Source organism: Meriones unguiculatus, chromosome 4 (genome assembly GCF_030254825.1).
Source record: "Meriones unguiculatus strain TT.TT164.6M chromosome 4, Bangor_MerUng_6.1, whole genome shotgun sequence".
In the NCBI taxonomy this organism is placed as follows: domain Eukaryota; kingdom Metazoa; phylum Chordata; class Mammalia; order Rodentia; family Muridae; genus Meriones; species Meriones unguiculatus.
This window is the reverse complement of record NC_083352.1, coordinates 7,860,937-7,879,354: the sequence shown is the minus strand read 5'-3', so window position 1 is coordinate 7,879,354 and position 18,418 is coordinate 7,860,937. Positions and strand designations below refer to the sequence as shown.

The 18,418-nt window shown below is 53.4% G+C and overlaps 1 protein-coding gene and 1 long non-coding RNA gene across 17 annotated transcripts in view; one reads left to right on the top strand and one right to left on the bottom strand.

Moving 5' to 3' along the window:
• The window catches only part of Mcf2l (MCF.2 cell line derived transforming sequence like), a 142,131-nt gene that overhangs the window by 83,451 nt on the left and 40,262 nt on the right, over positions 1-18,418 (bottom strand). For 3 of the 13 annotated variants that reach the window (XM_021655330.2, XM_060381390.1, XM_021655335.2), the window contains exon 1: positions 15,269-15,407. The exons of 6 other annotated variants lie outside the window; for them this stretch is intronic. In XM_021655330.2, coding sequence (XP_021511005.1) covers positions 15,269-15,347 — 79 coding nt within the window. In that variant the 5' untranslated portion in view covers positions 15,348-15,407. Of the gene's footprint in view, positions 1-742; positions 898-5,454; positions 5,854-15,268; positions 15,408-15,834; positions 15,988-18,418 lie in introns of those variants that run through there. 4 more of the 13 variants (XM_060381388.1, XM_060381392.1, XM_060381389.1 and 1 more) reach the window with 3 other exon arrangements.
• Positions 15,285-18,418, top strand: part of LOC132653583 (uncharacterized) — a 32,929-nt gene continuing 29,795 nt past the window's right edge. Inside the window, exons 1-2 of one of the 4 annotated variants that reach the window (XR_009591297.1) lie at positions 15,290-15,407; positions 18,030-18,091. This is a non-coding gene — a long non-coding RNA (uncharacterized LOC132653583). Of the gene's footprint in view, positions 15,408-15,793; positions 15,908-18,029; positions 18,381-18,418 lie in introns of those variants that run through there. The other 3 variants (XR_009591295.1, XR_009591296.1, XR_009591298.1) reach the window with 3 other exon arrangements.

Sequence of the window (18,418 nt, the reverse complement as noted above, 5' to 3'; positions counted from 1 at the left end):
GCCTCATCCCCAGAACCCCAGTGTCAAGCTTGCCTGACACAGATGTTCCTTCAGGCCACAGTGCTGAGTGTGAAGCCCCACCCATCACCACCTGCCACCCTTCCAAGCCCTTTCTCTGAGGAGCCAGCTGTCCTGGCTGGTTCCCCATGCCCTTCACCAGGTGGGGCCTCCATGTGCCCAGGGCCCTCTCCCGCACCAGCCAGGGCTCTCTATGGCCTCGGCTTGCATTCATGAGCAACATGCCCTTCCTGAGCCTCTCCTGTGAGCTCTGCCAAGTGCCAGGCCAGGAGGAATGTGACTGAATCCCCGGCATGGCTCACCCTCCAACCTTCACAGAGCCCACTCACACAGACAAGATGAGATAGGGTGAAAAAAAACGCCACCGGCACCCTGTCTGCCAGTGACACTGAGCTCAAGGCTAAGGGACGGCCCTTCCAGACTCCATGACAGAAGCTTCACGGAATTGCAGCTCCCTAGATCACGAAAACAGCTTGGCGGCAAGCGGGGACTCCTACACTTGTCAGCCTGGGCAGTGTGGTTTCCTCTCTGTGCCAACGGCATAGAGTAACTGAGTGTCAACTATGGGGTGAAGACTCACACACCCCAGATCCCACCCTAGTGGCTTCAGGTCCAAAGGGGACACGGGGACTGGGGAGACCACTTCCCTCATCAGCAGAATACCAGCCACAGGGCGCCCAAGCTGCACGGCGTGCCCGCTCCCTCCGAGGACCCCGGGACTCACCCTCAGCCCGCGAGCGCAGCCAGGAGCACCACTCAGAGTAGATGTAGTAGAGCTTCATTTCTGCCACAGATATCCAGACAGGACGTCTGTGTGCCATGGCCTGCCTGCATGGGCACTGAGCTCCCCAGGCTCCCGGGCACCTGACTGCGCCACTGCGCAAGCGGCCAGCCTCTTACTTTCATTTTCCCATTAACCAGGATGGAGCGCTGTAAGGTAATTGCTCTCACAAGACTGAAGTCCCCTCTTTGCTCCACCCTGCGTATTTACACAGGGACGCCAGGCTGAGGCAGCCGGCAAACGGCTTTGGGAAGAGGAACAACCAAGACGTTCTTGCCAGCTTGAGGCACAGGGACTCAATGGGGGGTCAACCTCCATTTACAGTGATGGACAAAGAGAGTTCCATTCTTGGGCAGGGAGGCAGGAAGAGTCAACAGAGTACACCAGCAGAGGTTAGAGGGGTCCCTTGCCATCTGAAGAGAGGCCACAGCAGCAGGGCAAGCGAGCCTTGTTCCTTACAGAAAAGGAACAGGCAGAGGTGGGGGGGGGTGGCTCTATCTGGCCCCTTCTTTTCTCCAGCATTTCACTCAATATCACAGGCTTCGAATACAAAGAATAGTGGCCCTCCTCTCCCATTCAGCTCGCAGGCAGCACTGGTGGTCAGGGCCCATGCTCACGCAGCCAATCTACTCCGACGGGGTGGAGGCACAGGTAGACAGAGCTTCAGTGGAACATGGGGGAGTCGTAAAACTGACCTCTCTGCCCAGTGATCCTGGGCGGCAAGGATGGACTCCTGACACAGTACGCAGGTCCCATTACTTAGAGATGTCAACTCTAGTGACCGGAGCCCCCACGCCACCCAGGGACACCGTTTCCCCAAGGTCGGCAAATGCACAGTGCGGGCAGCAGGGCCTGGGTAGGTGTGTGCTGTGAATTCCAGTTCCTCAAGAGCACAGGCACCCCAAAGATAACACATAGTGACCCCACAGAGACCTAGAGCCCAGAGACCCCAAAAAGAGCCTGCGGGGACCCCAGCACGGGTGGGATGGGGCTTCCGGACCTCTCCAGCCTGGCGCTGTCCTCAGTCTAGGCAAAGTGGTGGCCAGCGACTTGGAGGAAGGCGTGGGCAGTCAGGAGACCCATCCCAACCTTGGCGGGAGCCGACAGCGGCCATATCTACTTATCACAATCACCTCCTTCAACCAAGCTGCCTGAAACTTTGAACGTGGTAACAGGCCCCAGATTTCCTCGGACCAGGAAAGGCCTTCTTACAAACAAGCTCTAGGAGCCCTGAGAGGAAACGTCTCTCACCAGTGTTTCCCCCAAGAACAAAAGCCCTATAAATCAAACGAGAGGCTCCTCCTAGCTTGGCAAACCCCCTGCAAGCTTGCTCTACAATGTGTGTGTGTGTGTGTGTGTGTGTGTGTGTGTGTGTGTGTGTGTGTGTTTGCATGTGCGGGGGGGGGTGTGTGTGTCAGGAGATGGCCACACCTTTCTGTTGGCTGTAACTTCTGAGGTCTGGAAACTAGGAGTGTGGCTGCACACGCCCATGGGCTGGACCTTCGCCCCAGTGGTCCAGCCTCACACTGCATGTTCACACTTGGAATAACAAGTCTGGCTTCCAAAGACATGGTGACTCCCAGCTCAGCCGGGAGAAAGCTCAGCTCCAGGCCCGGATGTCTGGTAGAGGAAGGCCACTTGTCTTCAGTCACCAGCGGGCACACTGGTGGTTCTGGCTGCAGAGGGGGCTTTCCCGGCCAGCGGCGCTGGAAGCGCAGTGCATGGAAGGAACCCCACTGAACACATGGGTTTTAGTGTGTCTACCCGGCTGCTGTGGAACACCAACCCCGGAGAACTTCCCTAAAGGAAGAAAACACTTCCACACACGGCGTCCACTGAGAGTTCTTACACATCTGCGTGCCTGAACTGCTGAAGCACACGTTTCTCCTGAGTTCCTCACAGAGCAGCTCCCTCTGCACCTGACCTATGGCCACTTTCCCTTCATCTTAGCTACCGAGAAGCTCAAAAGTAAGTTCAAGAGTGATCAGCAGAGCCCATGCGCCCCCAAACACCTCTGTGGGATTTTTGCATGTGTGACGAGTACACGCATTCTCATGTATGGTGTGCAAGCATGATGAGTACACGTGTTCTCATGTGCTTGCACTGCACTTGGAGGCCAGTTGTTCTCCACTTCATTTAGTGAGCTAGGGTCTCTGGCTACACTGTGAGGCAAGGCCCCCGCGTCTGACGGTTGTGCGCTCACCAATGCCACCCAGCCTGGCGAACAGGCCTGCTGCTGGGACCCCACCACGCCTGCGTGGCAACTTTAACTGTCCAGGCGCCACACTCTAGGTGGTGTGCCCTGGATAAGGAGCATCCTCACCTCAGCTGCAGCCCCGCATGGGAGCCTTAGGGAAGAGAGTGTGCCCTGGGGCCTCATTCTGACTCACTGAGCTTGTGAAGGGCAGCACCACACCCAGATGAAGACATCGACTCAGTATAAAAAGGTGAGTGAACGGAAACTGTGATGCAGGGGCCAGGCCCACATGCTGCCGCCATGCCCTCTCCATAGTATGGTGCTTAAGGCCTCGGAACTGTTCCACTCTTCACCAGGACCTGTCAACTAAAGAGGACCCCACAGCCCTTTAGTGGGGGTGGCTGGCAGCCACACCCTGGGCACATTTAGCCTCTGGGCAGCCACGTGCTGCCAAGGTGAGCGAGTGTCTCTGCCCTCTCCCACGGGCCCCGCTCTTCGGGCTTAGAATCTCATCAAGGCTGCTGCCATGGTCCAGGGTTCCCATATGAAGTGAAATGCTCTCCCTAATCACCAGTGAACATTTCCCCTGTGGACTTGTGTGATGAGAACACTAGCTCTGCCCAACTCCTTTGCCAGTCCACGAAACCTACCTCTCAGATCCCTTCGTCACCCTCGGTTCAACGCACGGCGCCCTTGTCACCTGTCATTTCTCAAACCTGCAACTCTGTGTCAACAACCCTAGCCACATCATCACCTCCAATGGTACCTGAGTAGATCTCCACAAGCCCCTACAAAGTCTCCATGTTCAAAAGGCCACGTCGGCTTACAGCCTGCTCCCGTGCTCAGCTGAACAAGCTATTGGCTGTTTGAGCAGCTGCAGACCTGAGCTGGATACAGGGAGCTGTTACCGCTCCCATCCGCACCTGCCACAACTATTTTGCTGCACTGAACTGCAGCTGCCTGTGCTGCACCTGTGAGATGCACCTGCCTGTACTGAATCTGTACTGAATTGCACCTGCCTGTGCTGCACCTGTGTGAGATCAACCTGCCTGTGCTGCACCTGCCTGAGATGCATCTGCCTGAACTGAGCCTACCTGAGATGCGCTTACACCGGGAGCAAGCTCATCAGACAGACTCCACTGAGAGAGAGGAGGGCACTCAAAAAAAAAAAAAAAAAAGGATGTCAGCACCCTCAGCAGCCAAATCAGAGAGATAGAACTGGTGGCCCAGGGACAGTGACATCTGAGTAATAGCAGAGCTGGCTCAGAATACCCCATTTTGTGAGGGAATACTTTCAGTCCTCCATCTTGGAGAATCTCCCCATGTCCATGTTTAGGGAGGGAGAGCTGGTAAGGAGGCACTGAGCAGCCTGGCATGTACCTGGCAGGTGCAGGATTACTTCAGCCTCTGTCATGCCCCGGTCCTGTTCTTCCATGGCATTGTGCTGGGCAGCCGTCAGGGCTTGGGGACCTGACACCTCAACCCGGGTTATCTGTGCCAGTCCAGCAGAGCATCACCTGCCCTATCATGTTAGGGATACTTTCCATACCCGCACAGGAGGGCAAGGGCCCTCTTCTGCCCTGCCGTCCATGCTGGGTCATCAGGCACCCTCAGGAGCTACATCCTGCGGTGGGGGAGGGGATGAGCTTTAGATTAACGATCCCCAAAGAGCTGCCCCACCTTTTGCAGCCTGAGCTGCTAACAGGCCAGCTCCTGGTGGGCTGTTTACCCTTCCCTCAGCTTGCACAAATCTAAGGTGAACACTAGGAGGCGCTGGTCCCTTATGTCCATAGTGGGCCTATACTTAGGGAATTATACCCTGACACCCTAAGGGTGCTACCGGAGCCTGAGGTCAGAGGTCACTGCTGCCCCAAATTCCCTGGCAACCTCCCCATTTCCAGGCCTCTGGAGGCAGAGAGTCTTGTGTTTTCTGCCAGGACTAGAAATCAGCCCCAAGGTACTTCTCTAGCTCCAGCACCTGGAACGTTCCTGCTTCTCTGGATGCAATTTGTAAAACATTAGGCCACGACTGAGGGTTTAAATGAGCTGAGCAAGTGTGAGCCTCCAGGGTGGGATATAGCTACTGTGAAGATGGGACTGGTGGGGACCTGGAGTGACAGATGTCCTGCTCCACCTGGGAACATGCCCCTCTGGCCCTCCCGACATGGCATCGTGGGAATGTCTTCACGGTCTCCCAGAACTCCCACCACTCCCACAACTCCCACAACTCCCGAGCCAGGCCCTCAGACCAGGAGACAAAGGAAATGAGGCCGATGAAGCTAGACCCCACACCCAGACTGTCATTGCTTGAGCCAGGATGCCCACCAGGTCACGAGATGACCTTTTCTTGCAAACACTACTCATAATATTTGAAAGGTTGAATCCTCACAAGAAAGTGTGTGCCTAGAGGGGACACTTGTCCTAAGTCCCCAAGGAGGTGTCATTCCTCCTCACTCACCTGGCTTGTGGCGCCCGAGTGCTCCCCGACGCTTCCTTGGTAGTGACCAGAACCGCCGCACGCCCCCCCGGGACGGAGCCTTTTCTGCCATTGAGTTGCCCTCCTGGGGTTGAACCTCTGGCGCAGGCTCAGTGAGTCTTCAGGACCAGTTAGCCCAAAGAGCCCTGCGGTTCCCAAGGCCTGAAGGTCTTCACTAGGGCGGTCGGAAGCCGTGGAGGTGCCAGCGACCTGCAGGATACACCTGCGTGCTGAGCTGTCACGAGAAACAGGTGCTGCCTGCCGTCCCCGGTGACCTTGAGTTTTACCCAGTCAGGAGAGAGGACGGGGTCAATGGGCTCCCCCTCAGGCAGCAGGTCAGAGGCACCACACCTGCTGCTCTCCTCTCAGACGGTGGGGCAGAATGCAGCGACGCATGCTGCTGGCGACCAAGTGGGAATGGCCGAGCCCGCCCATCTGTGCGTGAGTTCTGGTCACTTCCTTCCTTAGACAGGGGCTGTGTGCGCAGAGCTGCAAATGCCAGGGAGCTGCTCAGGCCAGAAACACCTTCCAGGCTTCAGGAAGTCTCAAGTTCAAACAAACAACTACAAACCAGGAGGAAGGGAGGGACTGGCTGCTGGCTTTCTGAAATAAATCGGGAAGTTTCCCAGTCTGTTGTCCGGTCCTCTGCAGAGGAAACAGTGAGGCGCCCGGCTTTGGCAAGGACACTTTCCATGAGACACGCTGGGCCTCCCAAGCCCTCGGCTACTGACCTCTGCCCTGGCGCCCACAGATGCTTTGGAGGGAAAGTGAGGGGACTGTACCGGGGTTCCCAGTGGCAGCCAGGTTGGGTGCAACCTTCTGGCTCCACGTGCCCTGCACATCCTAGGGCTCCTCATGCCTCACTATCCAGGCACTTCATTTGGGCACTATAAGATGATAATACAAGCATGCCAAACGACTAAGTATGTTTACCGCCAGTCCAGGCATGGGTGACAGTGGCAGGGGTTGGGGTCAGGTGGGCTCTCAAAGACCTGCACCACGGCCCCTTACCCTTGAAAGCCTGCATGAGGAACAGTACCTCATTTGGGGTGGAACAGTGCTTATTTGAACCTCTTTTCTGTGTGTTCAGGGTTGGATGCACACGGATCTGCTCTTCACCTGTCTTCCCACCGGGCTTCAGGGGATAAAGGGCAGGTGCTTCCATCTGTAAGAAGGGAGCTGAGGTGCTCACTGTGGGCACCCCACGGCATGGTGCTTCTGCCCAGAGGTCTCCTGTTAGATACACACTTCTGAGTATGACAAGTGGGCACAGCCAGCCAGCAGCCCCTCCCTCCCTCTACCTAGGCACTCAACACAAGCTGTCCCAACAGATAGGGCCACAGAGAAACACGAGGATGCAGGCCCCACATCACAGACATGCAGAAAGAAGAAAAACACTACCCAACTAGTAGGAAGGGCTTGGCCGGCCTCGCTGGGCCTGGGCCTCATGCAGATACTGGTTCTCACCCAGAATCACCACGGTCAGAAAGAAGGCACACTGGATATGGCACCTAAAGGGGCCAAGTCTCTTCTGATGACGGCCTTAAATACCTGGCCCCTCAGAAACCACCATGAGTAGTTAGATGTGATCACAGGCCCAGCCAGCCCTGATACCTCTCTCCACCCTTGCTTCCCCTAGGCAAGTGTTCAAGTACGATACGGCGCACACTGTGGACTGTGGCCATGAGCCTAGCAGCCGAGTAAGACAGAGCCTGCTGGCCTGCAGTTCCCCATTCAGCACTATGCCCCATAGGTGTGGCTGGCTCAAGTCTGTCTTCTCATGTGTGCTTAAAATGCCATTAAAACACTTCTCAAGAACCTATCTTCAGCTGGGCATGGTGGCACACACCTTTAATCCCAGCACACAGCAGAGTTCAAGAGTTTGAGGACAGCCTGGTCTACAGAGTGAATTCTAGGACAGGCAGGTTACACAGAAAAACTCTATCTCAAAGGAAGGAAGAAAGAAAGAAGAGAAAGAACAAGAAGGAAGGAAGGAAAGAAAGAAGGAAGGAAGGAAGGAAGGAAGAAGGAAGGAAGGAAGGAAGGAAGGAAGGAAGGAAGGAAGGAAGGAAGGAAGAGAAAGAAGAGAACAGAACGGAACCTGGGCTGGGCCATGGTCCTGATCCACAACCTCCTCATGTCTTCTTCACGATGCAGCCTCCTGGTCCTGACACTGGACAGGGTGGCAGTAAGGCTTGCAATCATAGCACTAAGGAAGATGGGAGGTGGAGGAGACGGGTAGACCCTGGGGGCCACTTCCCAGCCAGCATAACCTCATCAGTAAGCCCCAGGTCCAGTTGAGAGAACCCTGTATGAGAAAACAATGTAAACAGCTCTCGAGAAACAACCCCTGAGGCTGCCCTCCGACCTCCACATGTCACGCACGCACACACATGCGCACATGCACACACACAGACAGACAGACACACACACCCTGGGGCCATTCAGCTAAGGGTTCAGTGCTTGCCTATTTTGTGTAAGGTCAGCTTCAATGCCCAGCACTGCAAAAAGCAACCAACCAACCAACCTTCAAAGCATCCTCGCAGGATGAAATCCTGTGTGGGGCTCTGCTTCCCACCTAGTCTAATATCCTGTCAACAATACCATTATCGAAAGTGAACACTGGTTCTTTCCTTCAGCGGCTTGAGCACTACACTATGTGGCCTGCCTCTGAGGCTGAGAGCCTGGATTTGAAGCTTTGGGGACTGGCCTTGTTTCTTTAGCAGCATTATTAAGGGAGCAAAGGAAAGCCCAGGGTATTTGCTGAAGAGCCAATTTAGATACACAAGAGCCACCGAATCTCCATGACTTACAAAAAAACAATTGGTGGGTTTGTGTTTCCTAACTGACTGCTTCAAACTCCCTTGAATGGCTCCTCCCAGATATTTGGTTTCCTTCTAACATTTGCGAATCTCTCGGGGTTTGGGTGAGGACAGAGGATCCTTTGAGGAGAACAGAAGCCCTTACTTCACAATGTCTTTAGAGGCTGTGTGCTGAACTCCGGCCCAAGCCCTCTGTGCCAGAGGCCCTGAAAGCTCTCCTACCACAGGGTGGCTCTGGTGATATCAGCGGAAGACCATCTTCCACAGTGGGTATGGCAGCCCAGATGGCCAGCAGCCACAGGGTGCAGCGGGGCTGGCATTTGGCTGCTCTGCTCAAAGAAGAAAGAGCAAGTAGCCATCACAGGCGTGAGTGGGCAGGGTTTCCACAAACTCCAACACAGATCCTGCAGTGCCCAGAGCATCTTTTAGCCTCCCCTCTGAAGTGCCTGGGTACCCCCAGAGAGGGGGCTCAGGGACCCGAGAGCTGTCAATGCCTACCGTGCCTACATCACTTGCAGTGGTTCTGTTTGCTCAGAACGCCTCCCATGGAGCTGGCTTTGTCTCTAGGTTACATATCATGCCTAATGTTTCCTCAGTCAACATCCACTCCCCAGTTCCCACCCTGGTTGCTTCTCTGTGTGCCACTTGGATCCATGGAGACAGGAAGATGCTTTCCCTTCATTCCCAGAAGACCCCGAAGCTCAATGAGCATAGTCCGACTTCAGGTAGGTATTCCTTTGACAACAGTCAAAGAGCGCTTAAAATCCATTTTTAATAAGTAGGAAGGCTTCCTATACGGACGCCCAGTTGACCAGTACTGCATCAGTCACCAACAGCACAATGATCTGCCTAGCCAAGAGCCCCAAGCCAGCAAAACACAAATCCATCTGATCTCATGCGTCCAACTCTGGGTAGCTAAGAGCTCTGCTCCATGACTCCTCCGAACCAGGCTATGGCTTGGAAAAACAGTACATACAGGTCTTGGTATGAGCCACGGTAACAGCCGGTCACTGCGGGGGAGGGCTCTCACACATACCTCTATTCTTGTGAATAAGGGGCAGCTTAAGCATCTCATCAATTAGCTTCATACTTACTTCTCACATTCTCCATTACCAGACACTACATTTAAGATGTTTCAGTCTAAGGCTGGAGTGATGTCTCGGTGGTTACGAGCACTGGGTACTCTTGCAGTGCACCTGGGTTCGAGTCCAAGCACACATGACAGCTCACAGCCATCTGTGACTCCCAGATCCAGAAGCCTGGACTTCTTCTGGCCTCCTCAGGCACCAGACATGTGGATGCGCGCACACACACACACACACACACACACACACACACAGGCAAAAACATCCATTGTAAAAGAAATTAATAACAATAATTTTAAAAGATATTTCTGTCTTTGTTCTCTGTCCTAAAATGCTGCTCTCTGAACCCTCACACTTTGAATCTGTGTACTCTTTCCTTAGACAAGAGCAGCAGCATTTAGTTTAAGTTTTTCCTCTTTTCTGGTCCACTTAATATATTTTCTTTTTTTTTGTATGTGCGCATGTGTGTGTGTATGTGTGTGCATGCCCATGTGTACACGTGTTGGGGCATTCAGGCCCCAGGCTCACACAGCAAGGCCTCTTATCCACTGAGGCATCTCCCCAAATTACATGCCATGACCTGCAGCTAGTGTGGCCTGGAGTTATCCCCTAGGGAGACTATGCACACACATGCACATACACACACACACACACACACGTGTACCTGCACACATGAACACACATGTACCCACACACACATGTACACGCACAGCAGGCAAAAGCGACAAAATGCCCTTGTTTTCTAGACATTCTGCCCAGGCTCTTCCACTTTCAGAAGCAAGCTGGGCAAAGATAGAAACAGCCTCGTGTTGCAGAGCTCTGTCCTCCAAGCGAAGCAACCATCTCCACCCACAGCTGTGGCTGTCCACAAAAGCCACTCAGAACCAGGCCCCTCATGGGAGGGGAGTATGGCGAGGGTCGTCGGGTACTCATCTCTTGCTCCTCTCAGCTACCCGTATCTGCCCTAACTGAATGTGGCCGGCCTTGCGGTTGGAGGCTGAAAGGTTAACAGAAGGAAGTTTAACATCTACGAAACTGTGAGGGAAGCTGGTCGTTCTGGAATGACACTTTCCAATGGCATGGCTGCTTTGGGGTCACAGACACTCCTATAAATAACCCGTCATGCGGTTTAATATATATGATAAACGCAGTTTCCTCTGGTTGGATTTTGGGGGAGTTGCCCAGTGATCTGTCGTTGGTGCCCCATCTGGGGGTTGTGTGTGCTTATTTGCATCTCCTAAGAACAGTTCACACAACAGCTTCCTGGTATCTTAGCTAAGTGCTGGCTCAGTCCCCCGCCCAGCAGCACAGTCTAAACCTCAGAAGTATTAGGAATCCAGGTCTACAGTCTAGTTTTGGCTCTCAAACTCGTGGATTTGGGAAGACATGATGCTCTCGGGAATATAATGCTCCCCCTTGGGCTCTAAGACAACCCAAGGAGACGGTACATTTTGCTTGCCTGCATGCTCTATATGCACAGTCTGACACATCCGCTTCCTGAAGAGCCGACTGCACAACTCACACACCACGCCTGCGCACCAGTGTGGAGCTGCTCTTCCCTTCCCTGGACTGCAGACATCTGGGATCCTTTGGGAGCGGAATGGAGCCCAGCGGAAGCCTGTCGCACCGCTCTGACATGGCAGATAGCTGCTAGAGCTGTCATGGTGATGCTGCAGAGGTGATACGTCACCAGCAGAACTGTGCCTCTCTGCGCCCCAGCGCTGTAATGTGGCCCTTTTACTAGGTGAGAAGGCAGCATGCTGGCAGGGATGTGAGTGTGAGAGCCCTCTTCCAGGCACCCCTGCATGAGCTGCAGCTTTAGTGGGTACAGGCCTATAAGAGGTAGGACACAGAGTAACAGGCATGGCAGATCACTGAGAAGAACAAAGAGCCACTTCCGGAAGGTTGGCTAAGCCTCCTCTGAGGACTGTGGGATTCAGGCAATAGCCAGCCATATTGGCTTTAGCTCTGGCAGTGAAAAGTACAGGCACCTGTCACATGGCCTGGGAGAGTGGTAAGGGATACCACGTGGGTACACACAGGACAGCCAGTACAAGACTAGCCACAGGAAGGAGGGGTCAGTTGGAAAGTGTCTTGCTAGCACAAGAAAAAGAGTTCTTAAAAAGGATGAGAAAAGACGTACTGGGCAGGTGGCATCACCACAGACTAGAATGAGGGCAGAGTGACAGGCAGACCAAGACATCAAGACTGCCGGAGCCTAGCTGTCCTGGTGTGGACCTGGGACATGGAGGCAGAAGCAGGCTAAGGGGTCCCATCGAAACAATCACAACTGACGGCCATGTAGCTGCAAGGTTCCCCCAGCAAAAGCACAGGGAGATAAATACCCCTGTGTGGAGACTCTCGCGGGAGCAGGTACCACACATCACCTGGGCATGTGTCCGACCATCCTCACCACAGGCCACTTTGCACATATCTAAGCCCACTCCAAACATATCTGAACATATCAGCCTGATCCTTCACCTACCCTCACTTCTATCCAATGTCTGCCAGGAAGCTTCAAGTATTGGGTCAGTCACACAAAGAATGCTCAGCTCCCACTTCAGTCTCACTTCCCCAGCATCTAGTCAGAAAACCATGGATGTGGGTTTCTCCAGAGAAGCAAGTAAGACAGACAGACAGACACACACACACACACACACACACACACACACCACTCAGATAGCATTATGTTAACGATACTGAGTCAAACACGTGTAAATGGTTGAATTAGCAGTTGAAAGCTAAAGTTTAGCCCCTAGACTGTGGTGAGCTTGGTGAAGATGACAGTAAGGGTAGGAGGAAGATCAAATGTTCACATCACAGAGGGTGGAGTCGGACAGACTCACCAACATCCCCTCATCATCCATGTTCTGAGGCAAGCCAATGACTTGCTAATTAAATAAAGCTAATTAAAATAGCCACAAGTCTTGGTTTCAGCATTGAAACTTTGATCATATTAAAACATAACATAATTTACCTTATGCTGTTTTGCATATAATCTCATCCACCCATCTAGCCTGGTACCATCCATCCATTCGTCTGTCCATCCCTCCATCCATCCACCCACCCACCCATCCTTCTATACAAATATCCATTCACACATCTATCCATTCCTCCACCCGCCACCCATCCACACACCTACCTATGCACCTATTCTCTTATTTACTTATTTCACCCTCTCACACATCTGTCTGTCTACATAGCACCCACCTATCTATCCATCCCTCCGTCTATACCCTTCTCCACCCCTTCACACATCCACCCATTCCTCCACCCACTACCATCCACATATGTATCTACATTTCCGTCTACCCACTCATTCTGTCATCTATCAGTCTACTAAACTCATACATCTGTCCATCTACACTGTACCCACCAATCTATCCATCCATCCCCAAAAGCACCTCCACTCACTATGATGAAGAAGGTGGGGCTGGATTTAAAGACTCATCTGCTACATTAGTTTTCCAAGTGTGATTCCTGGTCAGCACCATCTTCATCATCTGGTAATTTTAAAGTGAAAATTCTCAGACATTGCTGCACTGCTTTCCTTAGCCAAAAGCTCTGGGGTGGCTTACATTTGTGTTTTACCCAGCCCTTTGAGAGACTCGGGAACGTCTCTAGCTCAAACACTAAGCTAAGTGTTCAACTAAGACACTTAGCTTAAACACTAAGCTAACATTCAACTAAGACCCCACCATTTCTCCCCTACAAGTTTCTTGTTTTTACCAAGTACTGCAAATCTGAACAGAAAACCAAAACAGATGAAAATGCTGGAAAGGAGCCTAAGAACCCAAAGGCTTCTGCTGTTGGAAAGTGTCCAGCATGGGCACAAAGGTCAGGGTCGGGAGCACACATGAAAGCTAAGTGCTCAAGGTCAAACAGTACAGAACCTGGGTAGCACGTATCATGCTGAGTACTGAACAGCCGGGGTAAGAAAGTTCTGAGTCATGGGGTACGACATCCAAATCCGTAGAGAAAACAAGCAGCATGGCCTGACCAGCGCAGGCTTCATTCTTGCCTGTGAGCTCAGGGTAAAGCCACAGAAGGTCAGGTGACATGCAGCCCCAAGCATGGTCACTGTGCCCACGCCCTTCGTTCTGAGCAGCGTCACCAGTTTCTAGATCAAACTTCCAGAACTCTTACCCACTCCTGGACATGACCTTAACGTGATCCTGGAGCATGAACAACCCTATGACCTTGAGCCGAATTCTGCAAGATGCACGGCACGCATCCAGGCCGTGCTCAGAATGTAAACCTTGAGTGATAATTATGACATAGACCTCCATCATTTCCTTACAGGGATGGAAGCAGGCACCTGCACTTTGCATGCACAACTCCTGTCCCCATTGCATGGCTCATAGCCTCTACCCTTCACAACCCACCTCCCAGTGTTATCGCAGGGATAAACCTTGGGTTATGCCGAGAAGGGGCCGATGTGCACCAGAGGCAGGAAGGATGCAGGAGTGGGTGACATCTTCCTCCCTACCACTGAATAAAGGATGCTCGCAACAGAGGGTCCTGCCGACCACATCTTAGTGTCCGAGTAAAATCTGCAGCTCTCGAGGACTGCAGAAGCACTAGAGGGCACGGGCTGGGCACTGCGGCTTCTCATGAGACAATAGTGGCCTCCGGGGCCAAGCATCCTAGGATACTCGGACAAGCACACTCAGTGAGTACCCAGCCCAGGTTCGGCTCCTTGTCCTTCATAGCCCATGAGGAAGCCTCAGCCTCTAAAACCCAGGGATGACGTCACTGCCCGAGCAGTTCTCACTCTGTGATCCCCCACACCAGCCAAGCCCAGGTGGGCAGACCACCGAGTCCCACCCTTCCTTGGGACCTCTGGGCAGCCAGGCAGCTCCATAGGGCTCAGTACTCATCCAGACCTTGCCCAAGCAACACCCAGAAAAATGGGCCACAGCTCTAGGAGGATGGGGACAGATGGCATAATGGCCCCCCCCATTTATAATGAACAGCAGTTTCTGTTGCAAAACCAGCATTATAAAGTGACCGTCTACACAAGTGCCAGGAGACCATCCAATTGGTTGTTTACGCTGATTTAGTCATTTAATACCACACCCGACCCAGACAACGAGTGACATTTGAATTCCTCGGGGAAGTGTTATTTAGAAAACTAGAGAAGGACACACATCACATAACACATGGCCAAAACAGTAACTTACTTTTAATGGCAGAGCACTATTTCCTGTCCATGTCAGAGAGAACTAGTCCGTGGGACCTGGTTCTGCAGCATGGCAGAAGGGAGCCCTCAGCACAACTCAGGGAGGCTAACAGCAGCAGCATGCCCCTGTCAGCTCTGAGGGCCCCAGAGCTACCGGAGCCCACAGCTTCCCTGATGGCTCATTTTAAGTAATCAATGAATCCTGAAAATGAATGTCTAATTACACTGCTCTCCCTTTTTTCAAACCTGTATTATTCGCAAACATTTGCCTTAAGGTTGGACAGCGCATGGTGAGGATTTTCCCCATATATGAACATCTGTTGCCTCCTATCCCCATCCCAGTGTCTGAAGGGCTTGGACCATGGGCCTTTCGGGATCATAAGTCCATGGCCACTGCAGCAAAAGAGATGATGTTCTCAAGCCGACTTGCAGAATCCCCCACAGGCAAATGGCTCTGCATACAAACCCCGTATCTCCTAGAAAGCCAGTGCCACTGATCTGTAATTCTCTAAACTGTGTCAATCAGAATAAAAGCACACTGTCAATCCACACAAATCTATCAGGTACCAGAAAATGCCCACCGCATCTGTCTTTCCGTTACCCATGCTAGGAGAAAGCGAATGAAGGTGGTTATCCAGAATTCTTTACAATTTGACAAATGATGTCAAGCTCAAGAATATATAATCAAGGCCAGCGGCTCCTCCTACCAGTGTTCTTGGAAACCGCGTTTAATCTCTGCACCATTTCTTCTAGGGCCATCTCTTCATTTCTCAGCCAAAACCTCATCCTCCGGTTCAACAAAACCGATCCCTAGAAGACCGTCCTCCGTCCTGCGCTGCGCCAGAGGTGCCGTCGGGTGGGGCCGAGCGGTGGGGAGGGGGCGCGGCTGGAGCGGGGAGGGGGCTGTGGCGCTTTCCTTGGCTCCTCAGGATTGGTCCCCTGGCCACAGGGAGGGGGGCGCGCTTTGCGCCGATGGGGGGCGGGGGGCGCTAGGCGGAAGCGGAAGCACTGAGTCTGCCGGGCGTGTCACCACCCCGCACCTGGGAGTCATGCGTGTGTGCACCACCTGAGCACCTGGGAGGCTAGTTCGCATCAAAAGGGCATCTCACGGGTCTGCCCTCGCCCTTTCCCGGCCCCGTCCTTTCCCCCGCTCTGGGGCTGGTGTCCTCCGGGATTGGAAATAGCTGCTGCAGGGAAGCAATCCCACGCCACCCTGAGAACACGGAGCCTTGGCCCGGTGCTCCCCTCACTTCCTGCCCCAGGCCCCCTTTACCTCCTGCCGCTGCAGGGCAGGTGCAGAGGCCACAGCAGCCCGGAGCGCGCTCCCCACGAGGCCTCATGCCCAGGTGAGAGGGAGTCGATGGGTGGTAGCTGCAAGGGCGTTGCCAGCCCTAAGACACAGGTCTGCGGGAAGGAAGCTGAGCTGCAGGCCCAGGGCTCTCTAACCTCGCCATGTTTGGCAGAGGGCCACACTGTGCATCTGACACCAGCAGCTCCACACAGATTCCGGGCTGCTGGTGCTCAGGGTACTGCTGCAGGGCATGGGTGGTGGACCAGCCTCTCCAGCCGCTGGCCAGCTTTTCGTCAGGTGGCCTTAAAAGAAAGTATTTTAGAAGCTTCCTTAAAAGAAAGTGTTTCAGAAGCGATGGCCATCCGTGCAGGGCAGGGGAAGTGCGGTGCCAACAGCTGACATGCACGCCGTAGTTCAGGCCAACAGCATGAGAGCCCCAGCACTGGGTTTCAATAATGCTTGTACACCGGGGCCACAGAACCCAATATACGGCCATGGTGTATATCAACACCATGAGTGCAGCGGCACAAATGTGCACCAACAAGTGTAGGTGCCAGCACTATGGTGGACCAGGGACACATGTGCACCAACGTGTTAGGCATGCAGTAACACACATGTGCGCCAAGACCAGTCTCCAGGAATACCGCATCAGCAGCACAGTGTCAACACATTCGGGTCAGCAGCCTTACCAGTGTCCAGCGACACCTGTGTGTGCCCTAAGACCACCCCTTCCAACAATGTCCATGTGTGCACCAGACCTGAAAAATCCACATCAGACACCGAGGCACCAGGGTGCCGTCTCAGCAGTGTACATGTTGTGTTCATGTGTGGTGGGTGACTTCAGCACTGCGCTAAGGGTAAAGAGACAAAATAGCACATGTCCCAGTATTGGTCCTCAGAACTCAGGGTCTGGGAGGTGAAGAGCTATAAAATAATCGCCGCACTAAATAAACCCCTGGATAAATATGTGACACACACACACACACACACACACACACACACGATGAGACAGTAAGAAATTATTGCTTTTCTGAACACCAACCCCTCCCCCCCAATGACAGCAGTGTCTTTGGTTTAAATAATCTCATGAGGCAGAGGAAGAGAGGATTTCAGAGGTTTAGAGCGGACACAGCAACTCTCTATGTGGACAGCCAAACCCCAGGCTATCCAGGGCTGAAGCAACCTATGCTGTGCCAATGGTCCCAGGAGCCAGGACAGTTAACACTTGGATATGCGTGTCATCTTCAGACGGCCACTCTGTCTGTGTTTGGGGGTCAGACTTGAGCCCTCAGCTCCAGAACCTTCACGGTCACCCCTCCCCCATGCAGAGCAGGTGCCTGCAGCCTGGGAGAAGGGCGGTGAGAGAGCAGGGCAGGCGCTGCAATGCACACCCTGCCTTCCCACAGGTTTCTCTCCTCGTCTTCCTTCTGCCCTGCGGAGACAGGCCTATGTCTAAGTGTGCTTCTGAGCAGCGTAGGCTTTCTTGGGGGAGAACGCTGACGGCTCAGGGCCTGTAGGGTGTCACCTAGATCTGGTTCCTTATGTGCACTCCCATATGGGCCCCCGTGTGGTCCACACCTGGAAACTCTGCTAACATCCCATCTTCAAAGCCAGAAGCAAGGGCAAGGGTGGCGCCTAGCCTGTTCTAACCGTCCTGTCGATGCTTGTGGAACACCTCCATGTCCCAAGCACCTCCTCAGAGACGCACACGCTAAGGACTGTCCATCCTTCCGGTGACCGAGAGGCAGCGTGGCCATCTTTCTTCCTGTTGCACACTAAGGATCCTGTGCTCATGAACAGATGGGACAGGGGTGTGGAAGGAAAAGCGGCAGCTGCTTCCATGGCGCCACAGACGCTCCGAAGAAGTGGGGTCTGGTGTCGCTGTCTCCTCTTCATCTCTTGGGCCTCCTTTGCAGAAGGTGCAGAGAGGGGCCAGCCACCTTAAGGCCTTTGCCTTTCCTCTCCCTTGTGTGGTGGTTAATGTGGATTGTGAACTTGGCAGGTTCTAAGTTGTCTGGGTGACGAGCCTCTGGGCATTCTCTGAGGGAGTTTACAGATTGGGGTAATTAAGGTAGGAAGAACGTCCCCCTTTGGGCAGCCCCGTTCCATGAGCAGGGGTCCTGGACTGAATAAATAGAGATCAGCAGCTGTACCCATCTCTCCCTGCTTTCTGACAGGTGCAGAGTGGCCTGCTGCCTCCAGCTCCTGTCACTGTGAGGAGGGAAGGCACCCTCCAACTGTGAGTCAAAGTAAACCCTTTTCTCCATTAAGTTGGTTTTGTTACAGCTACAGAAAAGTAACTAATGTAACCTGAGCTTCCAGAATAGCATCAGCTCACAGGACAGACCTAGCACAACAGGGGCATCAGCCATCATCTCGAGGGAACCACCCTGTCCCCTCAAACTTAAAGGACTTCTGAAGATCACCTTGTGAACTCAAGCCCTTGCTAGACCACAAGACCAGGATTACTTAATCATGTATACCTCTTGTCCTCATCCAGCCCTTACTGTTTAAAGCCTAAACCTCAGGTCAGTACCCCAAAGACAGATGGAGGGCCATTGGACCC